The 19205-nt window shown below is 29.9% G+C and overlaps 1 protein-coding gene across 1 annotated transcript in view; it reads left to right on the plus strand.

Moving 5' to 3' along the window:
- The window catches only part of SI (sucrase-isomaltase), a gene marked incomplete at both ends in the record, with an annotated part of 121969 nt that overhangs the window by 47105 nt on the left and 55659 nt on the right, over positions 1–19205 (plus strand). The window contains 16 exon segments of the mRNA XM_079155080.1: positions 1050–1146; positions 1246–1358; positions 1442–1567; positions 2962–3090; positions 3785–3895; positions 5503–5565; positions 5875–5991; positions 7243–7330; positions 8364–8502; positions 11041–11174; positions 12122–12156; positions 12353–12469; positions 12838–12986; positions 14157–14241; positions 14337–14390; positions 14980–15104. Of these exon segments, the coding sequence (XP_079011206.1) occupies positions 1050–1146; positions 1246–1358; positions 1442–1567; positions 2962–3090; positions 3785–3895; positions 5503–5565; positions 5875–5991; positions 7243–7330; positions 8364–8502; positions 11041–11174; positions 12122–12156; positions 12353–12469; positions 12838–12986; positions 14157–14241; positions 14337–14390; positions 14980–15104 (1682 nt within the window).

A 19205-nucleotide genomic window follows, 5' to 3' on the forward strand; every position in this document is an offset into this window, starting at 1 on the left:
ATTCGGTGTTCCTGGAAATTAACTGCCTAGATTCTTCTAGTTTTTTCTGTTACTTCTGAGATAATGATTTGATTCTGATTTTTTTCTTTTTAACCCACAGCTGCGGTTTTGCATTTTTGAGACCAAACATCTTTACAGAATGTTTTTATAAATTCATGACTTTCCCCAGGGTTCTGTCTCATTTATGGTACATTGCATGAATAACAGATGCACTGTAAAAAAAAAAATATATATATATATTAATTATAATTGTCCCAAACATATTATGAAGAAAATTCATGTTAATAAAAACTAGCATATTTTAATTTTTCACATATATGTGTTCTTAAATTCTAAAATCAGTAATGGAAGCAAACACATGCATAATTATTACTATTTTTATTGTGGCGTTCAAACAACTTTTGCTTTTATTATGATAGTCAAAAAAAGTTTTATTTGTACCATATTAGTCCAAAGGATAATGGGGTTTTATTTATAGAAACTTGAAAGAATGCTTATCAAAATATATTTAAGAACTCTTCAACATTAGTATAGATATTATTTGATTAATATAACATTGATTCTCAAAAGAACTTTTACATGTCAATAAATTATTGAGAGTCAAATGGGGGACAATGCATTAAAAGTTTTATAAATGTAAAACATTTTATTTTTATAAACACTCATCTTCTTGAAAGTTTGATTATTTCATCACTTAAACACTTCTAGGGTATTTTTTATGGAACAAAAATTGCTAGTTTGCAAATAAAATGAGACATATAATCTGTGGTAAAAAATCCAATTAATGTCAATGGCATTCTACATCAGTCAATATGGCAGTTTTCAATGGGTATTAAATGTGTGAGGATTAATATGTATGCTTTCTCTAAAGCAGTAATATAATTGTTCAAAGAATAGAGAAGTGGTTTCCTAAGAGAAATAGGTTTATTTTAATTCAGTCATAATTTTTGTGGAACAAGGCTTAATCTTACAACAAATTTTAAAATAGCATTGAGTAAATTCATGTTATTGTTATTAAGTATGTATTATGCTTTCTTTTAAAATTTCAGTATAAGCTTAATTCCTATGGATTTCAGCCCTATTATATGGCTCTGGAAGATGAAGGCAATGCACATGGAGTTCTTTTACTCAACAGCAATGCTATGGGTAAGACAAATTTTGGATTTCTTCTAAAATATGTGTAACTTTTTAATAAACTAATATTTTCTACTTAGATAAAAATGGTATATTATTTTGGATTTCCAGATGTTACCTTCCAGCCAACTCCTGCTCTAACTTACCGGATACTTGGAGGGATCTTGGATTTTTACATGTTTTTGGGTCCAACTCCAGAAGTTGCAACAAAGCAATACCATGAAGTATGATTTCGTATTTATTTTAGAAAACATTTTTTCATATTACAAAGTAATTCTCTGAGTTCACCCATACAATTTTTTTAAAGGTAATTGGCCAACCAGTCATGCCACCTTATTGGGCTTTAGGATTCCAACTATGTCGTTATGGATACAGAAATACTTCAGAGATTGAGCAACTATATAATGAAATGGTGGCTGCTCGGATTCCCTATGTATGTATATCAATTTTCAAGACATTATTAAATGTGAAATGTATAAATGTAGAATGAAATAATTAAGCACCTTTATGCTTTAAAACATTTTAAGTGTTTGGTAATAATCCTTAGTTTTTAAGTAGTACCTGATGAATTGAATATGATATTTTAATAATATCTTTATCATATTGATAAAGGAGAAGGTATGATACCATTTTTTCTTTATTCCCCTTCATTTCTATAACCTTAAGTTATATCAGTCCATGCACTGACTTTAATTGCATAGGTAGTCAGAATCATTTCAAATTTTCTCATTATGTTAGAGTAAGTAGCTGGGTGATTTTAGCTTTGTAATAGATAAAATTATAACATATGTAACAGAATGTGAGACTTTATAAAATATTCTCTTCCCTCAATATTTGGAAAATCAAGTATTCCATAGTATCAGTCAGTATCAGTCTCTGTAATTTTATTTTTAGCAATTTTATGGTCTACCAGGGATATTTCTGATCATACTTAAATATTGAAATGTAGAAGGCTGGTTATATAAAGCTCATTTTAAGAATAACTAAGAAGGACCTCATTATAAGACACTGTACTTATGGTAGAATCCAGTGTTACAATGGACATTACTGTAGGGAGATTTATTATGTAGTCTGATCATACAGAAATATGCAAGTGGTAATTCCTCATAAAAGAAGGGTTTTCTTCATTACCTTCTCTATCAGTGTTTTTTTTTTTTTTTTAAGAACTAGGAGAAATCAAGTTTATGTCAATCATCAATGTAAATAGCAAATTAGATTTAGGGTAAATCAGAGATTCCATGAAAATATTCAAATGGGTTTGTTTACATGTATTTGTAAACATTTCTCTGTGAACAATGTGAATGTTTATTTAAGCTGGGCTATTATTTCAAAAATGACAGCTACTACAGGGGTTACAATAATTGACAAATTGGTGTCCCTTTTTATTTGCCAATTTTAGAATTATTTGAAATTATCCAATATTTCTTTTATAGTTCCCAAAAAGAGTGCAATATTTGTTTATGTGTATCCTCTATGAAATCCTAGTTTTTCTTTTAACATAGTTTCATTGTGCCATGAAGCCTTTTACCTTTTTGTTTTTCTATTTCCTTTGGGAGTTATATAAAAACATACTGATTTAGAATTTTTACTTCCAAATCAAATTTACTAAGTGAGCTTTTGACAAAACAGAATATGTATGTAAACTTGTTTTTAGACTATTTTATATCTTTACATGCCACTTTTATTCCTTGAGCATTCCATTTCTTGATTAATCCTCTTCAGGGTCAACTGAAGCAGGACTGAAGAACTTTAACAAGCATGATGGATTATAATTCATTTATACTCATATATTTTTTACCCCATTGTTACTATCCTCATATATTTCAGGATGTTCAATACACAGATATTGATTACATGGAAAGGCAACTTGACTTCACAATTGATAAAAATTTCCAAGACCTTCCTCAATTTGTTGACAGAATAAGAGAAGAAGGAATGAGATATATTATCATCCTGGTTGGTATTTATTTTTACTTGAATCTTATTATCTTGGTTTTATTAATTCTCCCAAAGTGACAGTAGGAAAGATATTTCAAAATAAGAAATATATAACTTTGGCTTTTACTCCCAATCTAAAGATTTCTTCCTTCAACATTTCATTGTATTGACATAGACTACACCAAGTACCATGTGCTTTTAGGTAAATCCTTAGAGTTATATGTCAAAGGCAAACTGTTTTCTAGTGACCATCCAAGCTACAAAGTAGCCTCAATTTATAGAAGTTTTAAAAAGCATGGTGCATTTTTCTGTTCTTATACAATTTTCAAGCAATTCTCTGGGATTGCTTCTGAAGCTTTTCACATTTAAAATGTTTACATCAGGTTAGTAATACTATAATATTTTATCAATGTCTTATAGGGAGCAGGCGAAAGATTTAGGAACCTCACCAGAGGAACCAAAGCGTAACAAAAAGTACTAATAAGCTTGCTTGACAACATAGCTAATGGACTTTCAAAAGTTCTTAGGAGTTTTCTTCTGAGTAATTTATAGGACAATCTGTCTATGGTACTAATGATTTTATCCTTTATCTATGGAAAGCACAGTCATATGCTAATATAATAATGGGAGAATAAAGTGTTTCACAGTAGCCACCCAGGTAGCTATACTTTTATTCCACATGCATGTCATTTATGTTTAACTTTAATTTTAGGACCCAGCAATTTCAGGAAATGAAACAAAGCCTTACCCTCCATTTCAAAGAGGATTGGAGAAAGATGTCTTTGTCAAATGGCCTAATACCAATGACATTTGTTGGGCAAAGGTACTAAATATTTTGAAATAAAATGATTATGAAAGTGCTATTTCATTGAAAACTTCCATTTAAATATTAAAACCATATTTAGAATGGCAGATAAACAAAAATGTAAGGGTTTAATAAGTAAGTAAATATATGTACTTTTTGAGTTCAACCCAATTTATTAGAGACAAATAGTTCATACAAGATGTAAGACCAAATCTCAGGCTTATTTTAAAATTGTATTTCATTATATTTCTTGTCATCTTTTTTATTTTATTATGGAATTACCATTATTAGAAAGGCTGCTCATTATTCTATGCCGAAAGAGTCACTTAAGTGTGTGTACTTCTCTTAAAAAATATCTCATTAATAAAATTAAAGCTGCATTAAAGAGCTATGCTTGTATTACTCACTTGAACAATGAATATTATTTACTCAACTTTTTGTAAGTGAAAATATGCATATCTGAATATATTAATATTCCAGATAAAAAACTGATTTGGTTTTCCTATAAATCAAGTAAGAAAAAAATCTGATAATAATATCTAGACTAATAAAACCCACAAAAACCTGTAATGGGAAACATAATTCAATACAAAATGAATTTCTTTTTGTCTTGGAATATAACTAAGATATTAGTGATAAAGATAGTGAGATTCACACAGTCTATACATTAATCAGTTGTATTAATCAACATTAATTGCCTGATTTTGATAAGTATGTTATGTTAACATCAGGGAAAGCTAGGCAAACAAGTATATGAACCCTAGATCATTTTTGCAGCTTTTCTGTAAGGCAAAAAAGGTTGAAAAATAAAAAGATAAAAATAAAAAAAATAGATAAAATATTATCAGATTAATAGAAGGTTAAGAAATTTGCAATACAGAATATGGTGTATTGGCCATCAAGGAAGATCTTTCCTACTTTTTTCTACCTTCCTGTATATTACTTTAGAGCACTATTCCTTAGAAATATTTAATCTTTTTAAAATAATTACTTTTTTGGGGAAGATGATTCACATTTTTTTATATGAAGCTTTCTAGCTTTTTCAACTGAATTCAATTCCTAGAACTTTCAGCATGATTGAATTTAGGCTTTGTCTAGTGTATTTTTTACTGGAGAAGGAGAAAACATTGGTAGACAGTGAGGCAGGGGAGGTGGGACAAAAGGAAGGAAAGATTAAGTACCAACTCTGAAAATTAATAGGACTCTTCAAGTCAGCATATCATCATTCAATCACATCTTCAGTGCTTTTCAAGTAAAAAATACTGTTTATAGTTTAAATTCTGGGGTAATTCTAGAAATAGTTCTAATATCACATTAAATTAAGGTTGGTAAATGCTTTTCATATTATTTCTTAACCAGAACAATTGCTTACATGTGTTGTTTTCTAAATCACTAAGTATCACAGAAGTTGACATCTTTTCCTTAATGTTTTTCAATACAGGATAAGCTAATATAGAAAATAGGAATAATTTGCAAGAGATAATATTAAAAAAAAACACTCCACAAACTAAAAACAATAATTGAAGGACTTACAGATGGGAATCTTGAGATCAATATGCCTCTAATAATACATTCTTCCTGTGTATCATAATCATATCATACTGACAAATTCTTCTCCCCTATAGGTATGGCCAGATTTGCCCAATATAACTATAGATGAGAATCTTACTGAAGATGAAGCAGTTAATGTAAGTTTTATATTGATTAATTATATAACCAAAAGAAATCCAGAATTTGGACTTAATAATGATTTTGATTGATAATTAAATTTGAATATTTTCCTCCCTCTCCACGTATGTTGCACTCTCCTTTTACCACTCACAGCTGCTTGTGTTGTCGGAAAAAAAAATCACATACATGTACGAGATTAAAGTTGAGATCTGATTTCCTTCATTATTACTCACAGCATGATTGTAGATTGGGTGTACATTTCCAGTGTAGACATTTATGAATTTCTTATGAAGTTCTACATTTTAATCTGAATTTTGGTTTTTCAGGCTTCCAGAGCTCATGTAGCTTTTCCAGATTTCTTCAGGAACTCTACAGTAGAGTGGTGGACAAGGGAAATTTTAGATTTCTACAATGAGCAATTGAAGTTTGATGGCTTGTGGATTGTGAGTAAGAGCAATGTCTTTTCAGTTATCTGTTCTGTAGTAATTGTACAAGATTCTCTGACTCCTTAATAATGTCAACAAATCACTTTTTGTGAAAATTTGCTCACACATTTTTGCCCATAGAACTTTCTTAAGCAAAGGACTACTAAAATAGAGCTTTAACAATTCAATACATGTATATGGATGTTATTTACAGGACTTTTTCATCTTGAGCAAATTACCAAAATAACCTCCTTTCCTAACTATTAATAAATATATACAAACACTTATTTTTATTTAATGTAGTAATAATTCTCATACTCAACTGTATGTTGTAAGAAATAATAATCTCATATATGTAGCAACATTATCTTTTATACAATTTCCTTACCTTAGATGAAACTTTAAAATGTTACTGGTAATATTTTCAGTAATCTAATTTTGAAATGAGAAAAGAAGAAGATTTACTTTACTACAAGTAAATATTTAATACAGGAGATTGTTCATAATATTCCTCTTGATACCTGGAAGTAACATTTCTTACTTTGTTGGGTTTTCCACATGAATACATTAATTTTATTTTTTTAAATTGAGCTTTATAGAAGTTTTGTTGTGTCAACCTGGAAGATAGAAAATTACATAAAGCCTTTTTTTAAAGTAATGGAAACAGATATACTTGATATACAGATTTATAAAGTATAAGAAATTCTAAGTATATCCTCGAGAACAGCATGATCCAGGGAAGATGACTTGTTTTCAGATGGAGGAAATCACCTTTAATGATAGCTAATGCTTATATTTAGATTATGGTCCATTTATATGTGGCTACAGAGACTCAGATATGTGTTCAATGCAGATATTCTTTGAAGTTTCCTGTATTTTTAAATTACATCTTGTGGTTTTAAATGTGAAAGCAGTTTATACTATGCTCAAGGCAGCAGTGAAGTGAAAGGAGTAAGACATATACTATTATAATTTAATTTGTGTCTTAGAAATATAATAAATTTATTTTTATTCATATAATATACAATACAGGAAATATGACATTTATGTTTCTCAAAAGGAGGCCTGTATCATAAACAAGTTAGGAAACACTGAGCTAAACTAAATTTTTCAGTATCATTACGATGCTTTGTAATTTTATTTTTTAGAATACTAAGTAAATCAAAGAGTTCAAAATGATTTTAAATTTACTTGCTCTGTAATATTGTTCTTTTCAGAATATATATTCTAAATTTATTTATTAAATCTTTTTTAATCCCTCTCTTTAAGGATATGAATGAACCATCAAGTTTTGTAAATGGAACTACTACCAATCAATGCAGAAACACAGAGCTAAATTATCCACCTTATTTTCCAGGTACAATACTATTACTATGCCCCTGACATTATCATATTATTATTATTTACTAATAGGATGCAGAAAATAGAATCCACATTTTTAATTTTCACTGCCCACCTGCAACCTTGGGACATGCCTTTACATATTACCAAAATATTTAACACTATTTTGAAAAAAAAAAAAAAAAACAAGACATGTATACATGTATTTTATTTATATGAACATGATTCTTAAATTGTTTGAAATTTTTACTTAGGTTTTCTTAAGAACCTTCCCGGATATAAAATAATTAATTATTCTTTGAAAGGAAGAATTTCTATAAAAATATTTAAAAATTTTTTAAAACTAGAGATAAATGGAAGAAAAGTATCATTTCTCTGTTCCTATTTAATCTATTAAACATAAAGTGATTGCAAAGGTCTTAAACCTATACTGAGAAAATGTGGATTAAAAGAACAATTCCATTTGTGGGGCACTTTACTTCAGTGCTTTATTGTATCAAATAGAGTTTTAAATAAAACTTTATTTATTCAGTGCTTCAAAAATAGTACTTTTATATTTTTATTAATTCATATAACTCAGTTATCATTACAGATTGTTCATTTATAACTAGCATAGACAAAGTATGCAGAGTGCTAAACAATCAATAATTATTTTAAAATAATGATTAATTTCTTTGCCAAGAGAACCATAAGGGGGTAGTATGTTATTGTTTGATATAAACAATAATTTCTGGTGTTCTATAGCACAAAAGAATGAATATAATTAACAATAATGTATTATATACTTCAAAATACTAAGAGAGGATTTTGAATATACTCACCATAGGAAATCATAAAAGTTTAAGGTGATGGTATTTTAATCAACCGAGTGATTACTACTCAATACACATGTTAATCAAAACATCACATTATACTTCTTCATAGATATTTACAATACTGTATCAAACAAAAATTAAACTAAAGAATTAAAAATGCAAATTATATAGTTTTGAGCCAAATATTTCAATACTGGACACGTTATAACTTTTTTTTTCACTGATTTTCCTCAGAACTTACAAAAAGAACTGATGGATTACATTTTAGAACTATGTGCATGGAAACTGAGCATATTCTTAGTGATGGATCATCAGTTTTGCATTATGATGTTCACAATCTATATGGATGGTCACAAACAAAACCTACATATGAGTAAGTAATATTTATCCTCTCTGTCCCTGTGATTTACTTTCATCTTTCAGATCTTAACTTCCATGCTACCTATTTTAATAGTCCTGAGGACTATTTCTGGTAGTCCTTTCCTTCCCAATTAGTCTATGTAACTTACTTCTTTGATAAAACTCAGATAAAATGTGTTTCTATGTATGTATATATGTATTTATGTATCTATCAACTATCATCTATCTTGTCATTGTTTTTAATTTTCATCCTATTCCAAAAAGAATTCTAGACTATTTTTGTTTCCTTACCATGTACCTTGTACAATGCCTGGCAAATAGAAAGTTCTCAAAGAATAGTGTTGAATGAATAAAAAGTAAATAACATAATTTAGTGACACTAACCACAACATTAAATCCTGGTTAAATTTATTTAAATCTCTTATTAGCAAACTGGACATATCTTACTGAGCTTGAACTTCTCAAGTTTTAATATTTGCATGACTCATCTATATTTTTAACAAACTTCTATGCAAGGTCAGTAATGATAGAGCATTTATTAATCTCTGAGTATCAAGTCTCTATTATTCAATAAAACTTCCTCAAAGTGATAAAAATGTTCTAGAATTTGGGTACCCAGTGTGGAATCCACTATTCATAAATGACTGTTGAGCAACTGTGATTCAGGAGTGCAATTTTAAAGTTTACTCAAATTTAATTAAGTAATACTAAATAATTAAATATGAAATAATCAGTGTCTCATCATCACCATGTTAGAAGACAGTATAGCTCTGGGTCACTGGCTCTTGACTACACATTGTAGCCACCTAGAGATTTTTAAAAAAATGACGATTTTATTAATCTCTTCTATAACCAAAGCCCCTGTATTTTAACAAGACTCAAGATGATTCTAATGAGCATTAGCTTTGAAAATAACTATTCTAGTATATTATCCATGTTAGTAAGAGAATAAAAAACATTTGGAATTTAAAAGTATGAATAAAATCACTTACTTGCTAATAAATACGTTTGCCTTACTTCTTCCACCCATCTAATTCATTCAATCCAAAAGGGGCAAAAACTAAGTAAGAAATTATTACTTGACTACACCACACAGACTGGCCCATGACATTCCCCAGTAAAGACTCTAAGTCATTTTAAGAGTGAACAAACTTGTTTTCAAAATACTTTTTTACTGGGAAATACATTATTCTTTTTTAGTCCTACTGTGCAAAAACATCATGGCACAAGTATTATCAACTAACCTTACTTTAGTTAAAATTATAGATATTAAAAATATTAAAAATTGATGGATGATCTCCTTAGCAAAACTATTAATTTAACATGAAAATATTCCATTTAAGATAAATTGAAAAAACAGTTGTTTCTATCAAGGATAGAAAATTAAACTTTTTCAACATATTACATTGTCTAGCATGGTTTCTGACATATTCTGGATGCTGAGGAAATTTAATTTATGAATGAATCATTATCCCACTACAACTATCAAAATTGTGTAAAGATATTCTAGGTAGATGTAGGTAAATTTCTAGTAGTTCATACATGAAGATATTAAGGAAATTCAATTATTATTATTTTTTTTAGACAGACTTGCATAGGTAAAAAGAACAAGTGAGTTACTTAGTGCCTTGCCTTCACTGAGGCTGGCTTTGAACTTGTGATTCTCCTGCCTCAGCCTCCCAAGTCACTGGGATTATAGGCCTGCACCACTGCACCCAACTATTGTGACAACTTTTAAAGCCGAATCTTTCTCAATCAGTTCTCTGAGAAGGAATTTATTTGGTTATTAATTTAAAGCAGCAATAGATAATTTTTGCCAAAGTAATACATTCAGCAAAAATAAAAAAAATTCTTCAGAAAAATATATTACTCAAATGTGAACAAACAAAGAATTTGGGAAAACCCTTCTCTTATAATTTTTTCCATTAGTTAAATAATATTAATTTTGTTTGGTAATTAAATATCTCAGAAAATATATTTTATGTAGAAGTTTAGGTTGATTATATATTATTTTATTCTACATGTGTGTACACACAATTATCTCCTGTTAAATGTCAACAAACATACAAACAAATAATATTAGTCTATAGTAAATAATATTAGTCTATATTAAAGTCTGTCTAATTAGGTGTTTGAGGTATATTCCCATGAAATATTACTGTATTTCTTACTGATAAAGTTTTTCTTGAGTACTACAACAATAAACTTCATTTATAATATCATAGTGAATTGTTTCCTATTTTTATATTCTTATGATAAAATGTTATACAGTTATAACTGAAATAGGGAAAAATGCAGATAGTAAAAAATAGTATATTCTTGCATTCTTCTTAAATTTAGAATGTTTAAAAATGCATGCCATTTAAAGTCCCTCCCTGAAGACTGAGGAGTGTAGAAAAGAAAAAAAAATATTAGCTCATTCTTACAGCTAGTTGTACTCAAAGACAACATAAACTCCATAAACGAAATACATATTTTCCATAAAGTGGTCATAAATTATTTGAAGAAAATGCCTTACTATAAGTCTCAAAATATTTTTCCTCTGTATTAGAGCATTGCAGAAGACAACTGGCAAAAGAGGGATTATAATTTCTCGTTCCACATATCCAACTAGTGGAAGATGGGGTGGACACTGGCTTGGAGACAACTATGCACAATGGGACAATTTGGACAAATCAATAATTGGTATGAGAGAATCAGCATTTTATCTTTTTTTTTTTTTTAGTTTCTTTATTAAGTGTTCACTTCTGTTGGTGATAGGTCCTAGACTTTTTAAATCCTTAGGATTATGCTTTTGGCATCAGATTTGATGGCACAGAGAATCATGAAAGGGGCAGTAGTCCAAGAAACAGGAACAAGGGTGTTATGTAAAAATTAATGATATCAGAAAGTTTATTTTGAGAAAATCATTTCATCCTTTTTGTTTTCAGTTTCTTTGTTGAAAAAGGCAGGCACTGGGAAAGATAACCTCTACAGCTAAGAAAGAAATGGGTAGAAATGCTAGGTTCTAGGCAATAAGAATCACTGAAAGTGATCAAGAATGAAATATGTCTAACTAAATTTTGAAAGAGGATTCAGATAATATTTAGATAACTGGTAAATAGGACATTATCACTGTGTGTTTTGTGTCTAGTCTTATAAATTCTTCACTAATCATAGATTCAAGGAAGACTCTTTAGAAATATTTCTTCAACAAAGTTCTGGGAAAACACATGTGTTCTATTTTATTTCAGCATTTCTTAGAGATTTTATTGAATAAGGATAATTCACTTTGTTTTAAAGGACAAGAATTAGGATAAAATAATTGCAGAAACATCATTTTTAATTTAAAAAATGGAACTGGAAACTTTAAAAAATCGAAAACACTCAAACTTTCTTCTTTCTCCATAAGGTCTTCATAAAAGATTTGTACTCTGAATAGGTAATTGCAAACATGGAAGCTTATAATGTCTATAATCATCGTTTATACTGTAAAGTAAAAAAATGCAAGAATATTATAAGAAGAAAAGTATATTAATAATCTGAAAAAGATTCATTTAATTGGAGACTGACACTGAGAGTGTCTTCATTAATATGAGTAAAATATTAAAATATGAAAATGATTTTCTAAGATTTATTTTTCTAATTTTTAGGTATGATGGAATTTAGTCTTTTTGGAATATCATATGTAAGTAGATCTATTCCTCTTTTTTTTTTTTTTTTTTTTTTTGTGGTGTTGGAGATCGAACCCAGAGCCTTGTGCATGCAAGACAAACAGTCTACCAACTGAGCTATATCCCCACCCCTCCTCTTATTTTCAGAAACTGAAAATATTAAAAAACACAGACCTTTCAAAATAAATTATATATAATAATATCTTTTAGACTGGAGCAGACATCTGTGGTTTCTTCAACAATTCTGAATATCATCTCTGTGCCCGCTGGATGCAACTCGGAGCATTTTATCCATACTCCAGAAATCACAACATTGCCTTTACTAGAGTATGTCATTGTCACATTTACTTCAAACTCTTTCCTTTAATGAACCCTAGATTTTTGCATAGAATAACGATCATAGTAATTGACAACATATTTGTTGTCATCTATTAGAATGTGAACTACCCTTTGTGTATGTTCCTCTAACCTAAATCAAGTGATAAGTTTAATTTGCACTTTTCTTACTTAAATATGAATACTATACCTTATCTCTTTATTATATGTTAAAATATTATTACATAAAGTTTGTGTGAAGAGAGTGTATCACAGTGAATCAACCTAATCTTCTACTTTTATTGTCCAAATATGTATTTGAATATTATAATTTATGCAGGGATAAGGAATTATGACAGTTTCACTTTGCTTTGTTTCAGAGACAAGATCCTGTTTCTTGGAATGAAACTTTTGCTGCGATGTCAAAACGTGTTCTAGATATTAGATACACTTTACTGCCCTATTTTTATACACAAATGCATGAAATCCATGCTCATGGTGGCACTGTTATTCGACCCCTTTTGCATGAGTAAGTGTAAATTTTTTTTCCTACCACAAAGAGATAACGTTAATTTCATTTAATGAATAATCTTATAGGCAACTTTTTTTTTGCTATTTTAATTAGAGATTTTAGGTTAACAAAATAATTTTATCGATACATCTACTAATAGAGTAAGATGAGCCATAAATAAATGAAACACAAATTATTTTGGTTTTAGAAATAGCTATTTTATAATGGGCATAATTCTAAATGCTTTACATAAAGAATGACATTACATATTTTCAGAATTTCTTGGAGAAAATCATTATCTCTTATGATTTAATTCAGTCTTAATTATAAAGTAAGTCTACCAAATATGTCTGACTGAAGAGTATCCCAATTGGAGATTAACTGACCAGGTACCCTAGAATACCTTACACATTCTCCTAAGAATTATGTTTTGAATTTAACCATTAGAGCTCTATGTGATATATGACAAATCTTAGAAAATTCCTTTCCTTCAAGGAGCATTGTTGCAAACATTTCTGCTTGTTCTCATTTTTAAGGCAAATTCTGATTCTTGATGTGAATATTACAAAAGAACAAACTCACAATTCAATGACGGCAACAACAGAAGCATGAAATTTTAATAAGTGCTATTCTCAGCATATAAGATAGATTTGTATTTTATCGCCATTTATATCTCAAATGCAGTCATCTACTGAGATACAAAGGAATCTTTATGCATTGTAAACCACGATGAGAGAGCTCTAGTTTATGTAGGATAAGCAAATTCTTTTCAGAGTTTATACATCAACATCCTGACAGCATAAGTCAAGTCTCTTTTATGGTTATCTTCCAGGGTGCTCTTAGTTTTGCTTCCTAGTTTTTTGATCATATTCTAGGCAAAGTTAATATCTCTACCTGCATGACTTTTCCTTCCAAGGTGTTTTCTCATTCAGATGGTCTTATATTTCATCACATTTTCTGCATGATGTCAGGAAATTTAGTGATAGTTGTAATTGACTCATAAACGTGTATACTGCTGCATGTTGAATTCCAAGTGTTGGAATTGTTTCTAATATTTTTATAGTTTGTTTTTCATTTGAATCCATTAAAGTCGACTCTACAAAATGTAATTTGAATAAACATTTTATGGTATTCAGTAGAGATAAGATTATTTAATTTAATTTGATTACTTGTAATTGTTTTGTCAAGGTTCTTTGAGGAAAGGCCAACTTGGAATATATACAGGCAATTCTTGTGGGGGCCAGCATTTTTGGTTACCCCTGTATTGGATCCTGTAAGTCCCACCATATATTTTATTTTGTTTACAAAAGTTTTTTTTTTTTCTTTAGTTTATGTTTTTAATGATTATATATTTACTTTAAATTCCAGTATGACACTGTAGAAGGCTATATTCCTAATGCTCGGTGGTTTGACTACCATACGGTAAGTATTTTAAAAATTCAGAGATTGACTAAGCAGAAATGGGTATTGGTACACTGATGTAACCAATGAAGTGTGTTCACTTTCCACTTAAAAAGAATAGAATATGTCCTGCAACTATAGCAGAATCAAATTAACACACAATAAAGGAGGGTTATTTTTTTCTGCTATAGTTTGTTATGTAGTCATTGATTTCTTTCAGCAAATAAACACGAAAATTGAACAATACTTGCATAAAGGTCTTGTCCTTCATTGGTTATGCAAAACAATCATTAAAGGTAATGAGATCCTTCCAGGGATAATATACATGGAAAGTCAGGAACAGCTTTTGTGACCTTTCTAAATCTACACGTGTTCTGCATATGAACTCCACAAAATCAAATAGTTATAAATTACTTTGGAGAGGACCCTATTTAACTACGAACTGTGGGTGTGCTTTAAACAACATGATTTCTTGAATAAACATTTTTGTTAATATTTAACCTGGAAATCATATTATTTGAGTTTATAAATGTATGCCCTCAAGTACCAAAACTGCTGATGATCTATTTATTGTTTCTATTGTTATTCTTTTCATCTCTTTCATTTCCAGGGTCAAGATATAGGTATAAGAGGACAACAAAATCAATTTCCAACTCCCTGGGATAAAATAAATCTGCATGTTAGAGGTGGTTACATCCTACCATGCCAAGAGCCTGCTCAAAACACATTTTATAGGTAAGTTAATGTTTTCAGGACTCTGATTACATTTTGTGATATATCTTGCTAGAAATGTCAGGGAGGTTCTGAGATTTTTCTCTGACCTGCAAGCCAAGATTGCCTGCTGTGTTGTCATGGATGCTGAGTCAGGAAGATCTTTATTAATGATATCATAGCATGAAACAGAAAACTTCACATAAACTTCAGTTTTCCTTGTTTCTCAAGTTCCATCTGGGTGACATAAAGTAGACCATGCAAATGTTGCACATGCGGCAGTTTTGTGTCACATCTAAGGAAGCCCAAGTTTAAGGGAATCTAATATTTTATAATGGGCTATAAGCAAACCTATCCATCCTTCAAAGAGAGACATTATCTTTATTATACTGAACAGTAAATAACAATGGTTATAATTTTAAAAAATCTACGCCTGTTCTTCCAGTGCTGATTACATTTTTATTGTTATTGTCGAATGACAAAAAAATTAAAGCTCAATAATTTTAAACCATCAGTACACCGTTAAAATAATAAAATCATCTAATTAAACATGAATAAATCTGACAACAATTCAGGCTAATGACATTTCTATACACAGACTTGAAAATGCATCTTTCTTTAAAGTATTTTCCCACACTATCTTTTTAATTTAGATTATTTTAATTTATTCTATATTGTCTTATTGGTGCGTTATGATTTTATAAAATGGTGGAGATCATTGTGCCACATAGAGGCACACAATGATTTGACGGATCTTTCTCCATCCCTTTCCCTTTCCCTCACTCCTTCATATCCCTGATTCACTTGCTTTACTCTACAGATCCTCCTCCTCCTCCTATTATAATTATTATTGTTATTATTCTTAATTCGTGCATTATGATTATATTCAGATGTGTACATATCATAGTCTGGTACATTTTGTGTCCCAGAACTTCCCTTGCCTTCCTCTCTTTCCTCCTTCTCAATCCCCTTTTTTTCTAAGCTATTGGTCTCCCTTCTACATTCATGAAATCATTTTTCATTCCCTTTTTAAATTCTCTCTCGCTTTCAAATGTGAGAGAATCCTTTGGCTCTTGACTTTCTGAGTCTATCTTATTTCACTTAGAATCATATTCTGCAGTTTCACCTACTTAGCAGCAAATGACATTATTTTTTATTTGTAACTGAATAAAACTTCATTGTGTATATATACCCCATTTTGTAACCCATTCATCTGTATATGGGCACCTAGACTCATTCCATAATTTGGTTATTTTTAATTGGTCTGCTATACACATTGTTTATTTATCACGATAAGATGCTTATTTTATTTATTTATTTTTAAATAAATACCAAGGAATAAGATAGATGAATCATGTGATGATTCTATTCCTAGTCTCCTATATGATTTCTAAAGTGATTGTATTTATAGTTCCATCAAATGTTTATACTTACTAGCAATTTTTGTTATTTGCATTCCTTATGATTGACATTTTAAATGAAGTGAGATAAATTTTAGTGTATTTTTTATTTGTATTTCCCTGATTGCTTAGGATATAGAATGTTTTCTTTTAAATATTTGTTGTCCATTTGTATTTCTTCTTTTGATAAATGTCTATTTTAATCATTTGTCCATTTGCTTATTGGGTTGTTTTTCTGGTGTTAATTTTTTGAGTTCTATATATTGTATATTAATCCCCTCTCAGAAGAATAGCAGGCAGAATTTTCCCCCATTCTTTAGACTCTTTATTCTACTAAATATTTCCTTTGCTATGTAGATAATTTTTTAATTTGATGCCATTCCACTTATTGATTCTAGATTTTCTTTCTTGAACTTTAGGATTCTCATTAAGATAGTCAGTGCCTATATCATGTGCTAGAATTGTTCGAATGTTGACTTTATTTTTTTTTTTTGAACAGTTGCAGAGATTTTGGTTAATTCCTAGGTATTTGATTCTCTTCAAGTTGATTTTTTTTTTTTGGTAGGATATGATTTAGTTTTATTCTTCTACAAATGGATATACAGTTTTCCCAGCACTTTCTGTTAAAAAGGATATTTTTTCTCCAAAGTTTGTTTTTGGCACCTTTGTCAAGAATAGATGACATTTTCCATGTGGGTTTGTCTCCATGTCTTCTACTTTTATTCCACTGGTCTTCATGTCTGTTTTCATGTCAGTATGTTTTTTACTATAGCTCTGCAGTATAATTTTAGATTGGGTATTGTGATGCCACAGTATCAATCTTCCTTCTGAGGACTGCTTTGACTATTCTGGGTCTTTTAATTTTTCAAATGAATGTTAGCAATGTTTTTTCCTAGTTCTGTGAAGAATGTCATTGGTATTTTAAGTTTTCACAGCAAAATTGAGAGGAATGTCAGAGATTTCCCACAGACCTCCCACTATCCACTATCATAACTTCTCCTATTATCAACATCCTTCACCAGAGTGCTACCTTCCTTACAATTGATAAATCCACATGAACACTTCATTATCATCCAAAGTTCATAGTTTATATTAGGTTTCTCTCTTGGTGTTTTGTAGTCTGTGGATTTGGACAAATGTATAATGACCAGTATGAACCATAATAGTATACTGAGAAATTTCAGTGCCCTGAACATCCTTCAAATTCCACCTATTTATCCTCTAACACAAAGATTCCACTGATATTTTTACTGCCCTCATAGTTTTACTTTTTCCAGAATGTCGTATTGTTAGAATCACATCAAAAACCTTTTTAGATTGACTTTTTTCACTTAGTAGTATACATTTAAGATTTTTGCATCTCTTTTCTTGGCTCTATATCTCATTTCACTTTAGCTCTGAATAATATTTTGTCTCATGAACTTTTAATTAATTTTAAGTCACCTTTGTTTGAAAGACTTTCTTTTTTCCTGTCTGTCTCATTTTATCTGTCCTGCAGTATTCCTTCAGACTCATGGAAATGTAGATATCCATTAAAAATATCACTTTTTCTTCAAATTTTTAAGTTCCCTGCTTTCTACAGGGCAAGAAGACCTGCCTTTTAGTGGCCTTACTCCATGTAAAGATGAGGGACAACACAGATATCTATCACCATGAATTGCTCATCATCTAGCCATGACCCTCTTTTCCCTCAGGTCTTCTTCCCTGTTATCCTTGCCTTTTCTTTCACCGTCATATCCATTGTACCAAAGTACACAGGATGATTCTGTCTCATGATTGATGTCAGAATCAATTTCTTGTATCATAAAAATTTTTATTTCCAAAACCTATAGACCTGGCTTAGACATTCAGATTCTAAAGGACTCTGTTCCTATTTCTCTTCTCTTTTCATACTTGAACTACTCTCTTGGTGACCTATGTGTTGACAGGCCATGTCTCCTGGAACCACCTAACCTAATTTCTATTATGACATCATTTGAAAAGGAGAAAGATGATTGTCACTGATAAGTGAAGTCTCTATGGAGACCATTCATAATTTCTGCCTTGAAGAATCTTCATATTTGCTACAAAAGAAGTTGGATTCTATGTCTCTTTCTCTCTTTTTAATCTATGTGCATGGAGAAAAAAGGGAATGTAGTATAGCTGATATAGGACTTAGGAATACATACAGAGTATAATGAAACTTATGAATCTTTAAATCTAGTATGTAGTTACTGAGAAGACTTGAGCTTTAATTCTATTTATTTTAGGAGACTCCCATGACAATACATCCTTCAATATTTGTGACTGGAAAAGGCAGATAGCAAAAAATAATTTGCCTGGGAAATCCTTCCTTAACAATATAAGATTATCAAACCCAGTTGCTTCCCACAAATTGTTGCTGACTGAGCACAGGTGTAGGTATTTAGTTCATAGTTAGGCCTCACCTTGAAAGGTGTTGTCTACAACATAGATAGAACTTGCTGGTTATTTTAAATTCTTATTAATAATTTCCAGTTATAAGTGAATGATTTATATATGGAAATATGAAGAAGGCTTAAGTCATCAAAGAGTAAAAATATTATGAATAGTGTAATAGTTAATGGTGAATGACAGGATTAGAGAGGGAAAAATAAATTTACCAATAAACTTTATATTGTTGTAATTACTATAAATAAGGCCACTCCAGGTGAGTTAGAATAGATGTTATTATATGCTAGTGCTGGGCATAGTGGTGCACACCTGT

The sequence above is a fragment of the Sciurus vulgaris genome, assembly GCF_902686455.1.
Source record: "Sciurus vulgaris genome assembly, chromosome: 10".
Lineage (NCBI taxonomy): Eukaryota > Metazoa > Chordata > Mammalia > Rodentia > Sciuridae > Sciurus > Sciurus vulgaris.